The 22,711-nt window shown below is 38.8% G+C and overlaps 1 protein-coding gene and 1 long non-coding RNA gene across 2 annotated transcripts; both read right to left on the reverse strand.

Annotated features, from left to right (window-relative positions):
• Positions 1-67: 67 nt before the first annotated feature.
• LOC122066624 (DEAD-box ATP-dependent RNA helicase 17) lies at positions 68-17,253 on the reverse strand. The gene is made up of 10 exons (XM_042630454.1): positions 17,045-17,253; positions 16,749-16,821; positions 16,514-16,623; positions 15,768-15,911; positions 11,692-11,800; positions 11,208-11,569; positions 11,057-11,130; positions 9,563-9,867; positions 5,651-5,897; positions 68-824 (listed from the first exon to the last, which is right to left on the reverse strand). The coding sequence occupies exons 1-10, from the start codon at positions 17,133-17,135 to the stop codon at positions 582-584; spliced, it is 1,758 nt and encodes a 585-aa protein (XP_042486388.1). The 5' UTR covers positions 17,136-17,253; the 3' UTR covers positions 68-581.
• Positions 17,254-19,904: 2,651 nt separating this feature from the next.
• On the reverse strand, positions 19,905-21,690 carry LOC122061234. Its single transcript, XR_006134603.1, has 2 exons — positions 21,182-21,690; positions 19,905-20,586 (listed from the first exon to the last, which is right to left on the reverse strand). It is a non-coding gene; the product is annotated as an uncharacterized LOC122061234 (long non-coding RNA).
• Between the last annotated feature and the right edge of the window lie 1,021 nt (positions 21,691-22,711).

Consider the following 22,711-nt stretch of genomic DNA (forward strand, 5'->3'; position numbering starts at 1 on the left):
AATAATCCTCTACATAAAAACCAAGGTAAATTTGTTGCCATCCTTAATTAGATTCCAAAAAGACAGATGCATCAAATCCAAGAGGTAGGGTTCATATTAACTGATTTTCATAGAAACAAATGTTTGCTTCTCCAAATTTAGGCTCCATGAGTACCAAAAATCTCAGCTGAATGTACATAAAAGATGGACCACAATACCTCGATGAGTTTCAGCTTTGTTAAAAATTTTACAGTTGCCACTTCTTTTAGAACTCTTATCTCACAAAATAAAGCGGCGAAAGAGTTCGCCACTAGTTCATTATTTGGAAAGAACATATAACCGAAAGCAGGCTAAAACAGGCCATTTCAATGGCCCGGATTCAGCTTCCACCTCCATTAATAGTCCATCAACCATCCCCGCAAAACACAGCATTTAACCATGTTCGTCATGCATTTGATTCTCAGAGATGGCATAAATATATCAGATTTTGCTTCTGTATAGATTGCTAAAAAAAGCCTCTTTCATATACACTTGTGGACCAGCCAGATGCCTAAGCAAATGGCTAGGCCTTGATGGATGAAAAACTCTCCTGTTTTCAAGTTTCACTGGCTGCCCTTCCTCCTTTTCGACATCCATTTCGGTTTCTGATCTCTCTTCCTTTTTTTAGCTTGCATCTGGAATGATCTTCCGACCAAAGAGGGTTGTTCTTTTAATCCAAAACTCCTTGCCACATGTCCCAAATGTAATTTCTTCATTATAAATATCCTCTTTAGGTCACCACGGTGTGCTGTGTAAGCACGGATCCATGAGCAAAATGCATCCTTGGCCAGCTGCTTCATCTTTGACTGAAACAACCAACATAAACACAATGTTAAAATTATGAAAAGTTGAATCATTAAAGTCATGGTTTTAAAGCAGAGATTCAGGTTGGTGAAGTTTCATAGATGACAATAACCATTGCTCAGACAGTAGGATGTCTGAAAAGGAGTTACGAGGACCTACGCAGGACATTCAGTTTTTTTTCTCACCCCCTCCTTTTTTTTTTCGTTTAGTTGAATAGATCTGCTATTTCCACAGAAAAGCGAGAAACATGAGATAAGTCGACTTACCAAAAGACTTGGACCATTCAGCACATTCAGAATTTTAAATCCGTTAAAAGACTTCCACCAGGAAGATCTTATTCTACTTTTGCCCACGTAAAAAATAAAAAGAAACACACACACACACACACACGCACACGCACACGCACACACACACCAATCAGGGCAGATATGAATTGAAGGCGACAAAGTTCAATTATAAATTTAAATTAAAAAAAAAAAAAAAAAAGATACGAAAAATGTTATCTGAGCTGCCAGGGTGGAATGGAATATCCCACACTACCCTACACCAGCACCTTATTGACAGTTGGAGGATAAGAAAATCCAAACCAATGCGCTAAGGGGCTAACTAGGCAAGACACCTGGTAGTGAAGTAGCCCAATCTGTGGGTCAACTTGGACGACGGCACCATTTTCTTCTCTAGCATTAGGCCCAAAACTCGTACATAAATCAAGTTATAAAGCTACTTCTACGGGAGGTTAGTCCCTTACCACTAGATAGAAACAGCAAGAGTGATGGGGTTGGGATTTCTTCCAAGGTTCAAAATTTTGTTTCGTTTCAATGTTTCGGTGGGTTCAGAAACAGCGAAATACCAAAATTTCGGTGAGATTTCGCCAAGATGGTGTATTTTTTTATTTTTTTTTCGGTTGACCGTTTCGGTGGTCAAACGGCCATATTTTGATCTGAAACTTGGTGGGTAGCTTATTTTAAGGTTAATAAACATACTTAGAACATAAAAATGCATAAATATTAGAATATGACATTGTTTTAGAGTTGCACCTTCGTTTGGCAGCGGAACTATTCTGGAAATTTTACCAACATTAATATTTATTAAGATCATTATCAAAAAAAAAAAGGCAAGTCATACTCAGAATCAGAAGTTTCATTCATGAAAGGAGTAACAGACTCAACATACACGGACTCTGAACTTTCCTCGAGAGAGAAGGCCGACTCATAATGATAAACGGAAGATTGGACAACAGATTCGACTACAGACTCGACGACTGACTTGATGCTTTTATCAGTGATATCTAGGCTAGTTGACTCAGTAGCATGAGTAAACTAGAAGCTCTCCCCAATGCTTGTCCAATTCAGGAGTGGGTCAATGGCTCGATGGATGAGCAATGCGGCAGAGAGCCTTCTTCTTCTTCTAGGAAGGTCGTTGATATCTCTTTAGTGGTGCTGACATTGTTCTCTTTGATAGGTGCTTGTTTCTTCACAAATATATGCTAATCTATTTCATATTCTCTAAAGCCAAATTTCTTAAGGGGTGAGGATTGGTGGAGACTACTCAATCCCCTTTCTATAAAGTCCAACTTTTTATACCTACTGATTGAGGCCATCCTTACTCCTTGGTCACATCTTTGACCACCATCACGGGTCTTCCTGTTGCAGTTGATTCAGGTACAATGCATGCAGATTATCATTCTTTGTGCTCTTCTTTGCTTTGCATATATAGTCCTTCCTCGAAAGGGTCTGGGCTTGAGCACATGTAGCTCTTGAGCTTATGGTTCTTGCAGAAATGAACAGATGTGGCTCTTCAAATCAGTGGAAAGTTGCAAACTCTAGATGAGTCTTACCTTCTTTTCCCACTCTCTCTTCAGGAGGACTCAGGGGCTCGATACTTCTTTCGACTGGATTAGTGTTGTAGGGTTGTTAGAGGAGAACCCATCTTCAATTAATGCTACTTCCACTATTCCAGTGATGTAGTTGTCTTGTTCTCTTTTCTTGGCTTGTTGTTGTTCTACCTCTTGAGTCACCCATTCGAACTCATCTTGAAAGAACACCTCAAATCCATGTTGCATCTTTACGATGGTTTCATCAAACCATGGCTCAACATTACCATAAAATGGGAAATCTTCTCTTTCCCTTACAAAATACCCATTGAGAGTAGGGTAGTAAGAGGCGGATATTTTCCTGGTCATTCTTAATATCTTTTAGCCTTTGCTGACAACCAAAGTAGGTAGCCTTGAGAAACCACCGAGACAGGCGAGACAGAGTTGAAATTTCAGCGAGATACTAAAACGATACCAAACTCAACAAAACTTCAACTCTATCTCAACGAAATGTTGTATTTATAAGGCATGGAATGTATCGTTTTGGCAAGATACCAAAATTTCAGCCGAAATACCGAAATTTCGACCGAAATATGGTACACATTGATTCATGCCTTATTTCGTTTCGACCAGGAAAAAAAAAGCCGAAATACCGAAATTTCAGCGAGATTTCGAACTATGGTTTCTTCAGATCAAGCCAGCACCCAAAAATATTCATCCAAACTTCATGAAAATTTAGGAATCCCTAACCCATTGAACTCTGAAACCCACACAAAGACCACTCGGAAAAAAAAATCTGGAAAACGATAAGAAATATCTAAAATCAACCCAGGTAGTAGCTAAGAGGTCAGATTTGATCTCGAATGGACAACTCATGATAAGAGTCTCTGTTGGATACGAACTTCTAGGGATTACGTAGCCTAGAGTAGGGCATTCTTCGCCCAAGATTTCAGACTACCCAAGTATGGTAACAACTCACTTCTTTAAATTCATGTTAATTTCAGGAAAGGGTAGAAGAGTGGGACCTATTATGGGACAAATAATGCCCACAGCTGTAGAGAAGGGAATAGTAGTAGAAAATAAAGAATAACCAGATAACAATAGGGAAGAATTAGAAGAAGAAAATGAAAATAAAAGGGGTGTAATGAAGGGAATAAAAGCGAGGGTAGGGGTAATCACACCTGAAATACAAGAGGTGGTCAGAGGAGAGGGAAGATAGTACTTGCGCACCCACAGCTCTTGGCCACAACATAATAAAAAAAATTTCATTCCATAATTTCGTTCATTCCAGTAATTTTTCAGTCAATGGAATTACATGGCTATTTAAATATAAAAACATCTAATTTTTTACATAATTGGAAAATAGAAACTGAAATCAAGTAGGAAACTACTTTAGAAAAAGAAACTGAATAAGCTTACGTAACTAATTCCCAGCTCTATTATAAATAAACAAAAAAGGCAATTACAAAGTAACCCTAACAAATAAGCACAACACGTATCTAACCCAGCATTTAACTGCATCGGGAGCCTTCAAGAATAAAAAAAGCAAAAGAAATAGGATGTCAGATCCCAACAAATCAGTGCCACATCCATGGCCAAATCTATGTCCATGTGTAGAGACGTGATTCAGCAGGGGGGTTTCCGAATTGGGAATCATAGTTTATCACTCTATCCTTATTTGATTTGGGAGTTCAACTGCTCTATTTTATAATTTCTGTAAGGAAAAAAGAACAGATGATTAAAAAGATGGTTTTTGGTTTGAAAGTAAGAGAAACAGAGGAAGTCAATTTAACTGGGAAAAAAAAAGGTGTTACATTACTTGATGTAGTACTGATTTAAAGGAATAAAACAGTACCAAACAGGATCAAAAACAGAGAATAAATTCCAGATTATGTAGGAATTCTGACAACTCTAGTGAAGGGGTAAAACAGTAATTTAATCACAGAAATTAGGATTCAGAAAGGAGAGCTAGATCACTGATTTCAGATGTAAATTAATCCAATATCAGTAGCCTAAATAGGTAATGAAAATAGATTTGATTTCAGATATGGAATGACCTAAACAGCAGCTCTAATGGAGGTAGGGAATGGCTATCAACTCTCATAGCTGATGGACAAAACATATCTCAGGCAAATCTTTGCAAACAGCAAGAGAAAATTTCTAAAAATAATAATTGTCTTGAGTTATAGCAATGCCTCTTTATGTAGAGGTTAAGGACTCCAACACATACTAGGACTCAAAATATAAAACAACTGAAATTAGAAACCTACTTAACATAGGACATTAACTTTGTTCACTAACTAACAAAAGACATAATTGGACTCTTATTAGGACTCCTAAAAGACAGCTTAAGACTCCAACATGGAGTTGACTTAAATAAAGCAACAAATCATATCAATATTATGATTCTAACTAAACTAATGAAGAAAATTTCGTTTTCTTACTTTCTACCTATATTTTAGGCCCATTAAAGTGGCCCATCACAAAGAAAACCCATTGGATCAAACGCCCATGACCCAACACCTACAAAACCCAACCCAAGGCTTATTTCCAATAAAATAAACTATTTAAGTGACTTATCTTCATCATTACTGCCTTATTTTAAAAATGAGGAAAAAAGAGAAAATTTGCATCCAGAAGTAGATTGTGAACAACAAAGGCAAGTCACATATTTTTAGAACTTGCAAGTCAGTTTATTATCTACACCCAAATTACAGTCAGTATAAGTTGAAAAGGTCTAGTGGGCAAGCTTGTGGCACAACGGTTAAGTTGCACTATCGCAACAGGTTGGTCACAGGTTCAAAACTTGGAAACAGCCTCTTCTGAGAAACAGGGGGTAAGGTCGCGTATAGTTGTCCCTCCCAGACCTTGCAATAGTGGGAGCCTCGTGCACTGGGTTGCTCTTTTTAGAGGTTGAAAAAGTCCAGTTTACTGGCAGATTATCCATTGGAACTTGAGAATAGCAGTAAAAGATCAAGCTTAAGAACTAATAAAAATGTCATAAGAAAGCTTTACCTCTGTCGAGATGAAGGATTCAAGTGCCTTTTGCAGAGATAGCACCCATGGATGCATCTCCAAAGAAACAAACTTCTTGACATGGTGCTTGTGTCCATGCAAGGGAAAACTGTCCAGGACCTTGAGCAGGGGGTACTCCTTCAGTGACACACCATGATCCTGCAGTTCCTGCAAATAATCCATTTCAACTGGTTGTAGGAATAACAATGAATCTCCTCTTTCCCCCAACCGAGCTGTTCTACCAACCCTGCACATACAATGGTTTAAGCAAGCACAAACCAAGAAGAATGAGTTGATGGAGAACACAGGCTTCTGTCAATGGGATAGTGGAACCAGCAGGCCCTACTGAGTTGTTTGTCACAATAGATGCTCATAGATGACCCTAGTCTAAACAGAACAGAAGAGCAGGGTGGGGAGAAAAAAAATTGCCGTGTGGTTAGGTTTGCCAGCATTATCTTACGTTCAGATAATCCTCAAGTCCATTACATGATTGGCATATATGGACACATCATTTTTCTTTCAAGGGACAAGGGGCCACAAAGTGCACAAAAACTCATGGCCTGCAGTACCACAAATACTACCAAAGTAAAAAAGCTGAAAGGGAACAACAAGGAATAACTGACCAGTGCTACAATAGGTAGTGAGCAACACAAACCCGATGTTCTGAAACCTGGCCTGCCACTGACCTGTTTATACGGCCAGGTCACAGCGACACCAGTTTGACCACCCTGGGCTGAAGCGGGTGCAGGTCAAAGCAGGTTGTTTGCGAGACTAGAGAAGATACTTATATACAAGAGCACCAACCATAAATTGCAATGCAAGAAAGTGCAGGTTACTTTTCACACAATCAAGCAAAAGTATAAAATTGCATTCAAAACATTTCAAGAGAAGTTCAAAGCACATATAAGAAGGATGAAATATAATTTTGATATAATGAACTATGAGTTTCCAACCAAACATTGAATATATATATATATATATATATAATAAACCATGGCTCCAAAACTTTCAAGCATAACTCATTAGAAACACAATTCAAGGCTGTTTCCCCTCCAAATCCACAACTTGACTAAAGACCATTTAGTAGCATTGGATTGGCTGTATCGATATGATAGACAGAATGCATAATTAGTTTTTTCTTCTTATAGAGCATGTGAGGTTTCTTAACATTTCCTGGTGCAGTTAAGATAGTCCCAATTGGGTCAATCAGGGTTCAAAAGACTTTATTTTGGTCCATGGCTGGGTTCTATGGACCTTGGGCATCTTATTTTTGGGATAATTCATGTACTGGTCATATTTTATAAGCCCATAAAGTGGGGATAATGTTAGTTCACGGGATTAGTAGTTAAGTTGAGTGTTTGAGTTAGATTGTGATACTTACATAGTTAGATAGAATTCTGGTTTGCGTTTATTTTTTTTATTGAGTGTATTGAAGTGATTAGAAGCCCTTTATGAGTCAAGGATTTTAAGGTCTTCATATAAGTAATACATCCCCCATCAATTAGAGACGATTTGAGTAAATAATATGAGTTTCTTTTAAGAGTTTTGGTGCTATTGAGAGATGCATACGGGATTGAGATCCCAAACTTTTTTTTGGGTGAATGATATCCCAAACTTAATTTCTTCTCTTCTCTTATATTATCTTTTTTCTCCTCCCAAGAAGATTGATCTCATCTCTTTTCCCTTCCCTTCCATTGATCTAATTTCTTACCCTTATCAATGCAGTTGCTTCCTTTATCTCTATTTTGATCATATATTTGATTATTGGGCCTTCTTGCAGATGATATCCATAATCTAAATTTTCAGATCGCATCATTTCCTTCAAGTAATTAATAGCTAGTTGTGATGTAAGGTGGTATACACCAGGTAAAAAAACCTGGTTGATGATCAGAACTCCAACCCAAATCTCAGAATCCAGCTCAAACTTAGGATTCAAAATAATATCACAAACTGAAATTCTGGGCTGAATTGAGATACCTTAGGACTCACAAATTAGGGTCCAGGGGTACCTCAAATCTTGGTCGAATGAGGCTACTGATGTTGTCAAATGATTCCCAAAAGATGGCTGTAATCACATCTGGAGGCAGACAGACAATCAGCAACGGTCCAGGACAGAAGAGGGCTTCACAGCTGCTGGGGGAGAAAACCTGCGGTTGGCAGGTGGGGCCTCGGATGGCCCTAAACTTCTGGCCGAGTGACCTCCCTAGCGTCCTCAATAAAACCCTAAAAGGGTTCCAAAAGTCGGCTGTTAGTTTGTGAGTTCTTGAGGAAATCAATCTAGGCCAAAACCCCGTCTCCTTGCTGAAATCGATTCCTTCTCTGGGCTGTCTTCAAAGCTGCTTCGATGGTGATCTCCTGTGCTCCAATGAGCTGCAATCATCTCTCAGAACACTCTCACAAAGGTTAAAACAGAAAATTAAAGCAGGAAGAAAAGAGAAATCAATGGGGGGGTTGAGAAGGCGGAAGAAGAAGGTTAGGTTTTGGGCATCTCACCCCTCAGGTATAGGAATCTCACCCTCTCAAGCTTCAGCTATCCCAGCCATGAGTTAACACTCAAATTCAAACTTCAATTCTTCATTAATTTCCATCGATTACAGCAACTCCATCTATAGGACTGAATTTAGCTTACAATTAGAAAGTAACTAAAAAGGAAACTGACCTAAAAATAGAAACTAATCAACTTTCCTAACGGTAAAGTACTTGTTAACCAAGCAAGTGTAAAATGGAAACTAACCTAAGAAACCAAATAGAAACTAACTTGTCAACAAGAGAAAAAGGAAACTAATCCTAAACTACTTGCTGAATTTGATGGGCAGCTGCTGGACGACTCCTCGAAGCTTCTACTTTCCAATCTGTGGGACAGTTGGATGGTATTCTAGAAGGCTTCCTCCACACTCCAACTGGTAGCTGACTGGTCAAACCACTAAGACAAAGGGAACAGCAGTGTGACAGCTCAGCAGGAGAAAGAAATAGAAACTTAAGCTTCAGTAGCTGGCTGGATTGACGGAGGCTTGCTGTAGGCTTCTAGAAGTCTTCATATGGGACAAAAATACGGCAAGCAAACAGGGATCCTATGCTGGTTCGATGGCCCAAAAGGGCCTGGTACTCTTGCTGCAAAGCTGGCCCAGAATTGGACTAAACCAGGTCCAGACGTGGAACAGAACTGAACCATGGTTTGGTCAGTTCGTCCTTTTGACAGCCCTATCTACACCAAGCTGTGTTGTGGGGCCCAGTCTGGTTGAGCGATTCAGCTAGGCTAGTAGTTTATTATTTTTAAAGTCTTATATAAGCCTTGTTATTACTGTTAGGAAGTCCAAGTCAAGTGAAACTTTAGTTTCCTTTCTTAGTTTCTAATTTAGAGAGTTGTAAAACCCCAACTGGAGAGTGAATAGAGTCTGCAATATTTTATTTGAGAACAGAGTGTTCTCTCTACCTCTCTCTACCACCCCACCCCCAAAAAAAAAAAAATAATAATTTCTGCAACTTCTTTCTTATCTTTTCTCTGTCCAGATCCATTGCAAGCATTAAGGAGGTTTCCTGTGATCTGGTTGGGCAGTAACAGGTCAAAATATTCAATCTTCCATTCTGTTAGCAGGAAATTAATAGCGGATTTGGTTTTCTGTTACTCTATTTCCCTGATTTAAGACCTGAAGCCAAAGGAATTGTGCTTCTCACAATCTGAAATCCTATTAATTCTGTAAACCATAAGCTAAAGCTGAATTGATTCTCTGTTTAGTTTGCTGGTTTGAACCTTTGATTAATATTAAATTCTGTTTTAATGCATATCTAATATACAAAGGGCTTGTCTGCATATGATCCATAATCCGTTGACATAATCCTATGTCTGGACAGATTTTGGCAATAAATCCCAGCCAGAAGAAGGTTAAGAAATTCCCAAGAGTCTATTAATACCTATGCACATAGTCAGTAGCCTCCCCTGGAGAGTCATACTGAATGATGTATCTAACTTCAGGAAAATCCAAGCCTCTCGCAGCAACATCTGTGCACAAAAGAAGAGCTGATTTCTCTGCTTTGAACCCCTGAAATATGTTCCTACGACTCTTGTGTTCCATGTTTCCATGCAACTGGAAAGTTCTGCACTTGACAAACAGCTGCTTCTGGACAACTTCAGGCTTTGAATCAGTTGGCCACTGGAACTCGCTAAAGAGTGAATAGTGAAAATCTACTGCATCGCATGTTGAGAAGAACACCACAATCTGTAAAATGATATTGTAAGTAAATTTGACTATTTAAAGTCTAGAAGTTTTCAAATTGAAAACTGGTCAGCATAAACAGTCTGGACAGGTAGGACAAGCTATGATCTTAAACTAGTCAAGGAATAAAAACAAAGTTTCCAGACCATGGATATTAGCCTTTATTGTTGATGTTATTGTGGGAGTAGACAACCTTAATGAAACCTGTCTTATGGGATATAGAATATGATAAATGAAACTTTGCAAAATTCTCATAGTTTTAACTGCTTACCATTCACAAAATTCATTAAAAATAGTACACTAGTGCCTCCCTGTGTCACTCTCTCACCCCATAATAGGGAGCAGATATGTCATTTCATAGGAGGGAGGAGAGAGATAAACACAGGCACTAGCATACGCTACGCAGCCTGGCAGCGCTTTTTCTCTCAAAAATAATATAGAAAAGGTGTTCAGATACTTCATACATGCAACTCTCCATGGCATCTACCATGCTAGATGGTTTACTTTCAAAAAAGGCTACCCGTCAGGTTCATATTTTTGGAGATACTGAAAAATCCCCTCTTCTAAGGATCCAACTGTCAAAGTGGTACTTTTAGTATTTTAAGTTGAGTACAATGGATTTTGTATTAAATAAAAGCTAGTTACATTGTTAATTCATGTCCAAATTTAGTTTTGACTTGTACTTAATTTATTTAAGGGAAAAACAACTGTCTGGGAGCATGGCCTACACCACTGCTCCCATGTGTCTATCTCTCCTCCCCATGTAAAAAGACATATCTTCCCTTTGTTTGGGGGAGGAGAGAGAGAGAAACTGGGAGCACTGGCGTAGGCCCCCGCTCCTGGACAGGGAACCACTTCCCTTTATTTAATTTAGTAGTTCATGTTAACCATGGAACTCTGTCACAGCAACTTCTTTTGCAACATCAAGTCCTAATCCCCAATAAACAAGGATGGTTCATCGGGTTGGCAACTGCCATTTCAACCTCACAAGTGAGCATTCAGGGAAACCAACACAATATACAAGAAAAATCATATCATAGTGCACTTTGATAGACCATCTGGTGTGATGGTCATAATAGCCAAGAGAGAGTTGATGTACCTTTGTAGAAAGATCGATTCACCTTTAAAAAGAACAGCAACTCACATGGTAAAACAAATAAGAAGCAGCCAAGAAGTTGAAGCGTCAATTTACCTTTTGGGAAGCTTCTTTTTCAAAAATACTTTTAAGAATTGAAAGAAGTACGGCTAGCCGTGAACCACAGGAAACTGCAAATGACATTAAGTTATTAGGTAATGCCTAGAATACAAATGTATCTTGCCGAACTTGTATCAACAAATGGTACCTTTTACATATCTCTGATCTAATTGAGATGGTAAGTTATAATTTCCACTTGGACCATTCAATAGCATGCCTGGAGGTTCTGATAGACCATCCACAGCAGATACGGACCCAATATGTCCCGTTGATGTGTTTCTTTGCTCAAAGGAGCTCTTCTTCTCATTGAGACCAATCATAAGAGGGTTATCCAAAGTGATCTTAGCTAGATGATTAACCTTTTCATTCAAAGTTGCTGATAATAGCAAGTTCTGCCTCTGAAATCCAGAAAACCTAGAGCTTTCATTCTCCCTTCTAACAGATCCTTGCCTCGAACCCAGAATATTAAGTATTTCTTCTATTTCTTTACCAAAACCCAAATCCAGAATCCTGTCCGATTGAAAAGAGTGAGTATATAGAATCTGAACGATGTATTTATGAAATTCATCATAACACAGGGTAAGAGACACAGCAGCAAAACACTACTTGCAGCAAGCAATGGTTTGTAGTACCTATCTGCTTCATCAAAGACCATCCAACGCAAATTCGTGTACAAGAATGATGATGTATTCTTTAAGTGATCCAAAAGGCGTCCAGGTGTCGCAACGAGGATGGATATTCCTACAAATGATCACATGTCACACAGGAATACAAAATTAACAGCAAAAAATGTGGTACGCATATGTCAAGCAACCAGAAAATTACAATAGAGCCTTTTCTGGTATCTATGTAGAGTCAAACCCAACAGTTAAAGATTGCAGCACAGCACTGTGTCAAACCATAGTTGTCAAGGAGACTAGATCACCCACGGCTGTGGAGGAGCACCTCAGTGACAAGGTGCCCACCTAGGCATTTATTATATGTAGTATAGAAATGATATAATTATGCTTATGTGCTACGACAAGAATCAACACAGATGCCATATCAATTGCAATACGATAAAATTACGATAGTTGTGACCTAATATGGGAAAACCAACATATACTAAACAAAGCATAGGATATAACATAAACATATTCATTAGAAAGAGAGAGAGAGAGGGAGAGTTAGAATTAGAACCAATGTCATACAATATAAAAAATAAAAATACAAAGCAAACTACTGTAAGGCATCCACCTAGGCCACGACGTGGGCCAAGGCGACACCCAGGTGAACAAGCGGTTGCCTTTCCTGCATCCAATAAGGCATGCTGATGCTTTGGACCCTTGATTGTGCCTGGACGCCTTGACAGTGTGTCGAACGATTACAATAAGGTCTACAACCTTGATGTTGTTTTGTGTACCATCGTAACCCTAAATAATCCAACGCTCAGTTGCATTAGCTCTCCCAGTCTTAAAAGAACTATACTCCGTTGAGCTAAGTCGTGCTCCAAAGACACCTTTGTATATCATTTGTCGATTAGGTGGCACATATCTCGAAGTAGATGATGGGAGCATAACTCTAAGAAGAGAGAGAGAGAATAGGCTGATGTGACACTGAAGCAGGAGATTGTCACCAACATGGCATGTCTATTAACGCATGTGGTATCATTAAATATGTACGGCCACCTTGCTTCACCTTGATGTTGTCCTATGTACCATCATAGGGAATACCGACATGTTGTCACCACTGTCGCCATAGAAGAACGTCGTAGTGTGCCAATGGGGTGACTAACAAGCTACATGGTAGTGTAATAGCCCAAACTATAGATGTACTCAAACTACTACATTGGCCTCTTCTCGAGCTGTAGGTCCAAAACCTCACACGTGAATCTTCTTGAAGAGTTGCTTCTGTGGAAGGTTGTGCTCAAACAAATTCAGCAAAAAATAATTTGCTTTTGCCTCAGTATCAACTGTATGAATGATGTACGTGCAGGAGCATACCTTACTGTCTGAAGAGGGGAGCTCTATTAACTAGTTTGTTTGAGAATGATGTATGACTAGTAAAGTAAGCTACAAGTTCATCATCTAAAGGATAAGGGTATAAATCAAAATCATCACCAATATCATCATCATCATTCTTCTCTGTCGATTGCTTCTCTGCTATGTTCACAGAAAAAAATCCTATTTAGGCATTTGTTGGCTAAGTGACCCTTCTCGACACAGTATTGACATATGATGTTTTTCACCCAATAACTACCTCTGTTAGCTTTTGGCTTCTTTCTCTCACTCTGCAAGATTCAAGCTTCTTTTTTTCCGTATATGGTAGAGGCCCATAAACTGAAGGAGTCTTGATCATATTCTTCCAATAATTGGACTTCTCTTCAACTGCCTTGGCACAAGTTGTTGACATATCAACGGAAACCAGTGTTATCCAATTCTAGTCGATCTCAGTACTTAGTCCACTAATATATCTCATAACCCGTTGTTGGTCCATCTCCTGAAGTTGGCACCTTAAAGATAGTTTCTGAAACTCTATTGTGTAGATATCCACATCCTTATTGCCTTGTTGAAAATTGAGCAATTTATGAAATATCACCTTATCATAATTAGGAGGAATAAACTTTCCGTTCAGAATCTATTTCATGACCTCACAATTGGTAATGGGTTCAAGTTGTCTGACAAACTTTGAATGTGGTACATCATCCCGCCATGAACATGCACACCAAATAAAATTGGTGAAGATGAGTTTACACTCCTCCACAAAGGATTTTTAAGAGAAAATCCTCTCAACCTTGGTAAGCTAGTCAAGAAATTCCTCAAGTTTATTTTCACCACTAAACTCAGAAACCTCAACCTTGATACTATAGTCCCTCTCAGAAAATTTTCGTGTGACATCCTGGGGTATAGCTAGTTCAAGTTGCTATTTGTGAGGTGTATCTTTGATCTGTAATGTATGGAACTGAGGATCTGGCATAGATGGTCCTTCAACACGCTTTTTGAATCTCTTCATAAAAGCAAGAATCAACGTGAGATAACATTGAGTATCTTCCATGAACTTGTCATATTTTGCCTCACTCATCTGTTGGTTTCCAGTAATTCCTTGTATGGCTTGCAGAGATTAGGACTGGTGATATGAGAGGATCTTGTCATCGTTAAGAAATTAGAGGAAATTCGCTCTGATACCACTTGATGTGAAACCGTGGTTTGAAATCCTTGTTCGGTTCGCTTTTGGGCCTACTAGGGTATTCAATAACTCAATTGCAATAGCTAATGGCAGATTCGTAAATAAAACAAAGTTTCTAATAGAAAGGCAGAACCATAAATAATAGAAAACTCACAATAAAAGGGGATCTATCATGGGAGAGGGAATGAAGACAAGGTTGCCTTCAACTTTTGTCCAACGAACCAGCAAAGAAAGGAATTCGAGTTAGACAACAAACATGCCCTGATTTAAGAAATCTGGCACACCAGGGATGGGGATCGAACCACAGCAAAGGCTACTTGAAAAACCAAGTTTGCATTCACTAGTTTTCCATCCCATGAAAAAAATCGAAACCCAATTATGACAGTGGAGGAACCCTAGGGATGAACTCAATCAATTTCATAGAAAGGGAGAAATGGAACTAGTGCTCAGATTCTATGGTTAAACTCGCCCTAGGAGCACAATTCAAACCCCAAGTTTGGAGGTTGATTAATGATGCTCAATGTCCCTCGTGGATCAGCCAACAAAGAACAAATAGTAATCGATCGTACAAAAGTAATAAAAAGAAAGCTCACACGGAAGGAAAGGGGGCATGATTGATGGGTTAAAAAGACAAGGAAGAAGAAGAGAGAGAGAACACGGTGACCAGCAGGCCATGCCACCACACTCATTAACATAAAAACTCAACCCAATAATTTTCATTCCAAACCTCTGTTGATGATACAAGTAGATATATAAAGAGAAGGAAAGAAAACAAAGAAAGTCTCCTATTCCAATTCTAAAACTAAAATGGAATTCAAAACTAACTAGCCTATCTCCTAAGACTCTATCAACCAAATAAAAATAATAAAAGGAAAAAAGCCACAAAAGTAAATAACTACTAACAAAGGGTCTTGGAACTGTGGGGTCTAAGGAGGGTTAAATGTACGCAACCTTGCCCCCACTTCACAAAGAGGCTGTTGCACAACTTGAACCAGCGACCAAAAGGTCGCAATGGAGCAACCTTACTGTTGTGCTGAGGTCCACCCTCTAACTACCATAAGCCCTTATTAGACCCAAAACCCGAGTTGGCCCGATTCTGTTTAGGTTGAGTTTTCAAAGCTGGTCATATTGGTCCAACCACTCTAGAGCCACTGCATCATATGGTTATGGAATAGCACACCTTAAAGACTTAATTTGTGAAAACTTCGAAGTTTAAGATGATGCCCAAACTTTAGTTTTTTCAGCGAGTGAGATTCATGATAAAGTTAGAGAATAGCATGCTTAAGCAAATGTAGGAAACAAAAAAGAATGCAAGTCCTGCTTTTTCTGGGTCCCAAGAGTGTTGGACTGAGAGTCAGTACTAAACTTTGGCATTTATCTATGAACATCCTTGAGGCTTGAACCTACATTTTCACAACGGCAACCCAAGTTTTTACCATCAAACCAAGCAACATGCTTCAGAAAAAGAAAAAACCACACGAATTAAACCCCACGGAACATGGAAATTTGAAGGCCAAATAATAGAATACTTTACACGTTATACCTTTGCGCAACCTGGCTTTCTCCTTTGACATTTTCTCGCCACCCATTACGTAACCTGGGACAATCCAGTGAAAACGGTGCAATAGCTTTTGCAGAATTTCGTAGACCTGCATACACAACTCGCGCGTTGGCACAAGCACCAACGCTGTTCCCAAATTTTCAAATTGAGCCTAGTCCATTTTAGCTCTGAAGGTAATATGCTAGTAGAAAAAATGAAAATTCAATAATGTTATCACAAATCCCCAAAAAAATGCAAATGTGTATTCAAAATAACACTTTTAAGGGCATTTCTTTATGTTTTTTGGGATGAATTACACTGGATGATTCAGTTAAATGAAGAGTTATATTCAAAAGAATGAAGAGAAGAAAATTGGACTTAAATGTATTGAAAGCAAAATTCACATAGAGCTTTGCTTATCAGAGAAGAACAAAGGAAAAAAGCAATAAACTAGAAAACAATGGATTGAATTTGTAAACAAGTGCTCATGTTGCCCCAGTAGTTAAGTTCAAACCAACAGGTAAGATAAACGGCCAATACTTGCAACCACAAACCAACAGTTGAGAATTGAGATAAACGGCCAATACTTGCAACCAAAGCAAAATTTAACTCCATAACCAAAAACTTGAAGACTTAAACGACATGGGAGCATACTGAATAAGCCCATACCAACAAGCTCATCCATACAGATTCTGTCTTACAACAGAAGAAAAGAAAATTAACGTTTTGCTGCGAAAGACCACACCTACCGAAAGTTCCATCAGCTCTTTCAATGCGAGGATCATACATTTGAAGGTGATGAATGATAGGAGCCAGATAAACAATAGTCTTGCCAGTGCCAGTAGCCGCATTAACAAGTCTAATAAATTTTCGTCAAAGTATAAAACTGACCGTCAAATCTACAAAGAAAAAGGAGATAACACAAACTGAAAACGATAACTAACTTCAACTCCCTAAGGGAAATAAAAGAAACAAAGAGGATACACATGTCGTCCGGAGAGAATAACAGGAATCGCTTGAGCTTGGACGAGCGTCGGAACTTCAAATCCCAGCCTCTCTGTAAAGAATTACAGTGAAGAAACGCAAAATTGGATTCTCTTGTCAGAAGTCAGGACCAATTTAGATGAATTACAAAAACAAAAATTTTACAGGGAGAACGAAAGAGAAGGATTTCCATTTGTTTTATATAATTCGTGGCGCACACTCCCTACTTCCTGGAATCAATTTAGAAGAATGAGTATACGATTTTACAGAACAGTACAGAGAGAGAGAGAGAGAACCTCGGAGCTGCTCGCATACGGAAGATTGAAGTCCGATAGAGGAAAAGGAGCAAGAAGCAAAGATTTCGTTCTCCCCGTGATTCTTCTTCATTATTTCTTCTTCTTCGTCTTCTTCTTCAAAACCGAAGAATGTTTTAGGGTTGCTGCTTAACCCGAGTAGACCGCTTCTTATTTAGGGTTTTAGAACTTACGCGGGAAATCGACCATTTAGACGTTATTGGTCAGTTGTACACCTATGGTTTCAACTTTCAAGAACCGGAATCAGATCAGTGTTATATGCCAATTCGTATCGGATGATTCCGGGACCAATCCCGATTCCTACTGATCTGGATTGGAATATTCACGCCAATATTCCATTGAATCTGTGAAATTTCATATCAAATGGCTGACTCTAGGGCTCTTGGGAGTTGGGACCGACTTCGTCCCAGTTCGATTTTTTAAACCCAGTCGGGATTTCAACTGTTGACCGGTGACATTGCAATGAGATTCTGATTGATTTCAGTAGGTTTAATCTGTCCTCATCAATTTAATCCAACCTCGCATCAAACATATTTATATATATTTAAACAAAATTATCTTGTACCATCTTATCTTAATTTTTTTTTTTAAATATCAGCCGCATCCATGAAGCCTAGCACTGTTAGTTTAGAATTAGAAAATACCATTTTAACTCTGTTATGTCTATCAATATAAATGGAATCTCCCACACCCATCCACACTAGCATTTTAACAATCGTTAGATGAAGAAAATAAGGTCGCAGTCATTCAATGAAGATGACCATGCATTTCTTCGCTTGAACCACCGCCACTTATCTCTTTTCACCACGGCACACCCAATTGACCAGTGTCGCTTTCACCACCACCTCATCCCATGTTTCCCTGCCCTCCCCCACAACCAAATTTCAAAAAAATCGATTTGAGTTTCGTAAAAGACTGGTATCCCTATCTCAATCGCGACACTCGCAACCCCAACTGAAATCGCCACAATTTGGTACTTACATAATTATAATTTGATTTGACCCCTTTTCAGTAGAAGAAGTAGCAAAAGAAGGGGAGAAGAAGACAATAGGGAGATATTTGATGGAGAATACCGTATTCTCCATGGCAAACTTGCCATTTAGAAAATAGCAACCTCACTGCATCATCACTTAATGATATTGCTCTAACGAAATAGATTTGAGTGTAATTTTGTTTACAAAAGAAGGAATCCACTCGATATTATAAGTAAACTAGGGTGATATAACACAAAATGTTTCAAATTATGGTGGTACAAGATAACTAAAAAAAATGTTTATATTTGACCGATCAGTCATCAATACGTAAGAGCAATAGAGCACTCGCCTAAGTCCCAGGGAGGGGTCACTTGTTTGATTTTTTTTTTGCTATCGATGGGTATTCAGGCCTTCAGCTTTACTAATCTTGCGGGCCCATACTAACCCCACAACTGCGTGGACCGGGTCATACTGAGGTTGAATGAGGACAAGGGGTGCAAGTTTGGCCGACCCGAACCTACCCTTGGCCTGCCTTGATCCCGAACAAGTATTGACCCAAAAATTTTGGCCCTGATGGTCAGCCAGGCCCTGAAATTTCTGACATTGAGTCAGGGTAAGGACGAATAAGGGTTGATGTTTTCGGCTTGCCCTGAACCCAGCCCTAATTTTTTGCCCTGACTTTTGGCCCTAATTTTTTTACCCTGATTTTTGGCCTGACCCGACCCTGGTTTTTCCCCTGATGTTGACTTTGATTTTTTTGTTTTCTTAGGATGTTCTCCTCTTTATTTAACATGACAAGAGTTTTGAGATATTCGGATTGTTTGCCTTATTAAGATGATCTCTTTGTTTATAATGACAAATAATTGAAATTTTTTGAATTATTTACTTTCTTAGGATGATCTAGTCTTTGTTTACTATAATAGTTGGAGTTATTTGTATTGTTTGAATGCTTGCTTTAAGATGTTCTCATGACAAGTAATTTGTGACTTTGTTTTTTTTCTTTTTTTCTTTTTTCTTTATTTTCTCTTTATTATGAATATTTTTTTATTTTTTAGTTATTTCATATTTTGTAGGGTCAGGATCAGGGTATACTTGGCCCTTAATGGCAAACCAGGGTTAGGGTCAGGGTCCCGACCTAACTCTGAAAAATCAGTGCCAATCAGGGCGGGTTTTTGTGGCCCTGAGTCAAGTTCAGGGCTGGTTTGGACACAGTGAAGGGGACTCAAGGTTGGGCTAGGGTTTTAAGAAGCTCGGCCCAACCCAGCCCTGTTGCACCCTTAATGAGAACCATTAAACTTTCACTAAAAGCAATGAAAGAGCGCCCCTGTGTGAGTGGCCCAAGGTGTGCCTAGTGGGAGTCGAATTTAGGACGTTCGAGTTTTCGGCTCTTACCAAATTCGTTGCTCACCAACTGTGCTACACCCACTTGTTTGACTCTCACTCCATTAGATGTTAGATAACATAGATTTCCCCAAAAAATAATCAAGGTATAATCAATCTTTAAACGTACCAATTGAACCAAACAAATTGCAAACATTCATGAAACGAATTAATCAAGCTATAAATTGTGGTCTCAATAAGTTATTGGTGCCGAGTCCAACCCATGTTGGGCACCATAAATATTTGAATAATAAGGATCCAAATCCTCTATCGTCGAATGCCTCTCTAGGAGCCGCTGGAGAGGATCCCAACAAAAATAATGATCTCTCTAGACCTGATAACCATAAATATCTAACAATAATTTGCGTATCGAGATGACTGAGTGGACCTGAGGTGCATGATCGGTTCCTCCCAATAGTCCTATTGCGCGTTGGAGAGGATGTAGATCCATAATTTACCAATGTGGGCTATTTTTTTTTTTTTTTTTAAGGATATCTATTTTATTAAACCAAGAAGTCTAAAAGGGCAGAACCCCTTCTGGTAAGTACAGAAGAAACAATAAAAGTAGGTGGCTTTATCCACCAAGTACGAGACAACTCAAATTTGAGAGCCCCTTTGGCTAAGAAATTTGCCTCACTAACAGTAAAGCGAGAAACATGATAGAACCTAACAGACGAAAAAATAGAAACTAAGCTAAGAGTATCATCTACTACTGACTTTGTAGCCCAATCAATAGAAGACTCTACACCAAGAAGAGTACGGAAAACGGCAAGACAATCTGAGAAGCATGCAATAGAAGTAATATTCAGCTTAGCAGCCAATAAAAGTCTGTCCCTAATAGCTTCAGCCTCCATAGTGCTGCAGAAAAACCATTCCCCATTTTGCACTTGGCAACAATAAAAGAACCAGCCGGGTCTCGTATAATCACACCTCGGCTACCACGAGAAGAGGCTGCCCTCCAAGCCCCATCAGAGACTATAGAAAAGGTGTCAGTAGGTGGAGCAGTTTGGGGAGGTAGGAATGTAGGATCGTCACATCAACAACATGGGAACTAGCCCTATCATTGAGGCCAATATACCCTTCATCTACTGAAGCATTAATAGCAAACATTGCGCTATGGAGATGAGGATCACTAAACTGGAAAATAGCCTTATTACGAGCGTTCCAAATCTGCCAAAGAATGGAAGACCAAACAATATTAAAATGCTGAGAATTAGGAACATCTCTAAATCTTGCAAACAAAAAACTTAAGCAATCTCTAAAACAATCACTCTGAAAATCACAAGGATCAAATCGAAGGGAGGAGGCAAGCCACATGGTTGCTGCAAACTTGCATTTAAACAAAGCATGAGGAATGGTTTCCGCTTCAGAAGAGCAAAGGGGCAAAGAGCAGATTGTGCCATACCCCTAGCATAGAATCATTGCTACATCTCCACAAAAAGAGCTTGATCTTTGGGAGAATATCAAACTTCCATAGCATAGTCCAAAAAGGGTCAATTATGCTTGAAGAAGCAAAAGAAATAGAAGTGGAAAAAAACTGAAAAATAAGCAGATCAAACAGAGAATATGCATGCTAGAGAAGGATTCCAAATCCATCCATCCGACTTACTAGAAATACAAAGAGGAATCTGAGAGATAGCTTTAGCTTCAGCAGGTACAAACAAAGTGTTAATTAAATCCATATTCCACTTCTTTGAAAGTTGAAGAATCAAATCTGAAACTTTATTGATACTAAGCACATTTTGAGGACTACGTATGCACCCACCTGGTAAATTTGGAAGCCATGGATCCCTATAAATGAAAGTAGTAGAGCCATCCCCTATACCTTTACAAATTCCTTTTAAATGAACCTCTCTTCCCTTAAGAATACTTTTCCAAGCCCAATAGCTGCTATGTTTGCACTGGGCCTCAAGGAAGTTTGAGGATGGAAAACATTTCCCTTTGAAGACCTTGACCTAGAGAGCATCCTCATTATGTAAAATACGCCAGCATTGCCTAGAAAGGAGAGCAAGGTTAAAACTAGACAAGTCTCTAAAACCCATACTTTTTACTAATACACAAGCTTTCCCATTTTATCCAAAAGACACCATTACCATCACTATTTTTCCACCAAAATTTTTTAATCAAACTATTCAGCTTATGACAAGAACTAAAAGGAAAAGCAAACATTGACATGGGATAAGAGGGAATGGAAGTAGCTACAGATTTAATGAGAACCTCTTTACCAGCCACCGATAAGAGATTTCTTTCCAAAAAAGCTAGTAAGTTTGTTCTGAACTCTCTTAATAACAGAGGAAAATAAATCATTCTTAGACTTCCCAAAAACAGTGGGAATCCCCAAATACTTACCCTGGCCCACAACTTGCTTAAAACCAGTAGTAGAAAGCACCTCCCTTATAATAGAAACATTAGTCGTAGGGCTGAACAAGATACAAGATTTACTTTGATTAACCTCCTGCTATGATGCTAAGCAATAGCCCTAACTAGATTTACAATAGTTAGACCCTCAGTTCTCCCTGCTTTAGAAAATATTAAGCAGTCATCTGCGAAAAGTAAATGAGAAATTGAGGCCCCCTTCTACTAGTACGTATACCCGAAATAGTCTTACTTAACTCAGCCTGGATAAGATGGTTAGAAAAGGCTTCATGGCACAAGATAAACAAGTAGGGGCTTGGGGGGCAACCTTGCCGGAGCTCCATAGAGGGGGAAAATTGACCTATTATGGAACCATTAATGTGCACATGAAAGGAAACAGTGGATATGCATTGCATAACCCAATTAGTCTAAATGTTACTAAATCCAAGCTTACCAAGCATGCATTCCAAGAAAGACCACTCAACATTATCATAAGCTTTACTTAAGTCCATTTTTAAAGCCATTAGACCATATTTACAAGAAGTTGTTTTCATTTGATGAAAAATCTCATGGGCTATATACACATTGTCAGATATAGTCCTAGAAGGAATGAAATTACTTTGGTAAGGGCTGATTAGTGAGTTTAGGAAGGAGATTCACAAGGCATTTAGCTATAATTTTATATATCAGAGTACAAAGGCTGACATATCTAAAATGGGTCATATCACAGAAATCCTTCTGTTTAGGAATTAGGATTATGACAGATCTATTAAAACCCTTTAACATAAAGCCTGTGTTAAAAAATATTTGGACTGTAGCAATGACATCAGGTCCCACAATATGCCAATAATGTTAGTAGAACTTTGCCGACATACCATCAATACCCGGGGCTTTAAGAGCCCCAATCTGAAAGGTGGCTTTTCTAATTTCTTTATTAGAG

This window comes from Macadamia integrifolia, chromosome 2 (assembly GCF_013358625.1).
Source record: "Macadamia integrifolia cultivar HAES 741 chromosome 2, SCU_Mint_v3, whole genome shotgun sequence".
NCBI classification, from domain to species: domain Eukaryota; kingdom Viridiplantae; phylum Streptophyta; class Magnoliopsida; order Proteales; family Proteaceae; genus Macadamia; species Macadamia integrifolia.

Excerpts from the sequence above, each read along its gene's own strand:
- LOC122066624 (XM_042630454.1), bottom strand. The coding sequence starts at position 17,135 with ATGAAGAAGAATCACGGGGAGAACGAAATCTTTGCTTCTTGCTCCTTT. Across the intron at positions 11,801-15,767 it reads GAAAGCCAGGTTGCGCAAAG|GAATATCCATCCTCGTTGCG; the intron begins GTATAACGTGTA and ends GATCATTTGTAG. Across the intron at positions 9,868-11,056 it reads AAAAAGAAGCTTCCCAAAAG|ATTGTGGTGTTCTTCTCAAC; the intron begins GTAAATTGACGC and ends ATCATTTTACAG.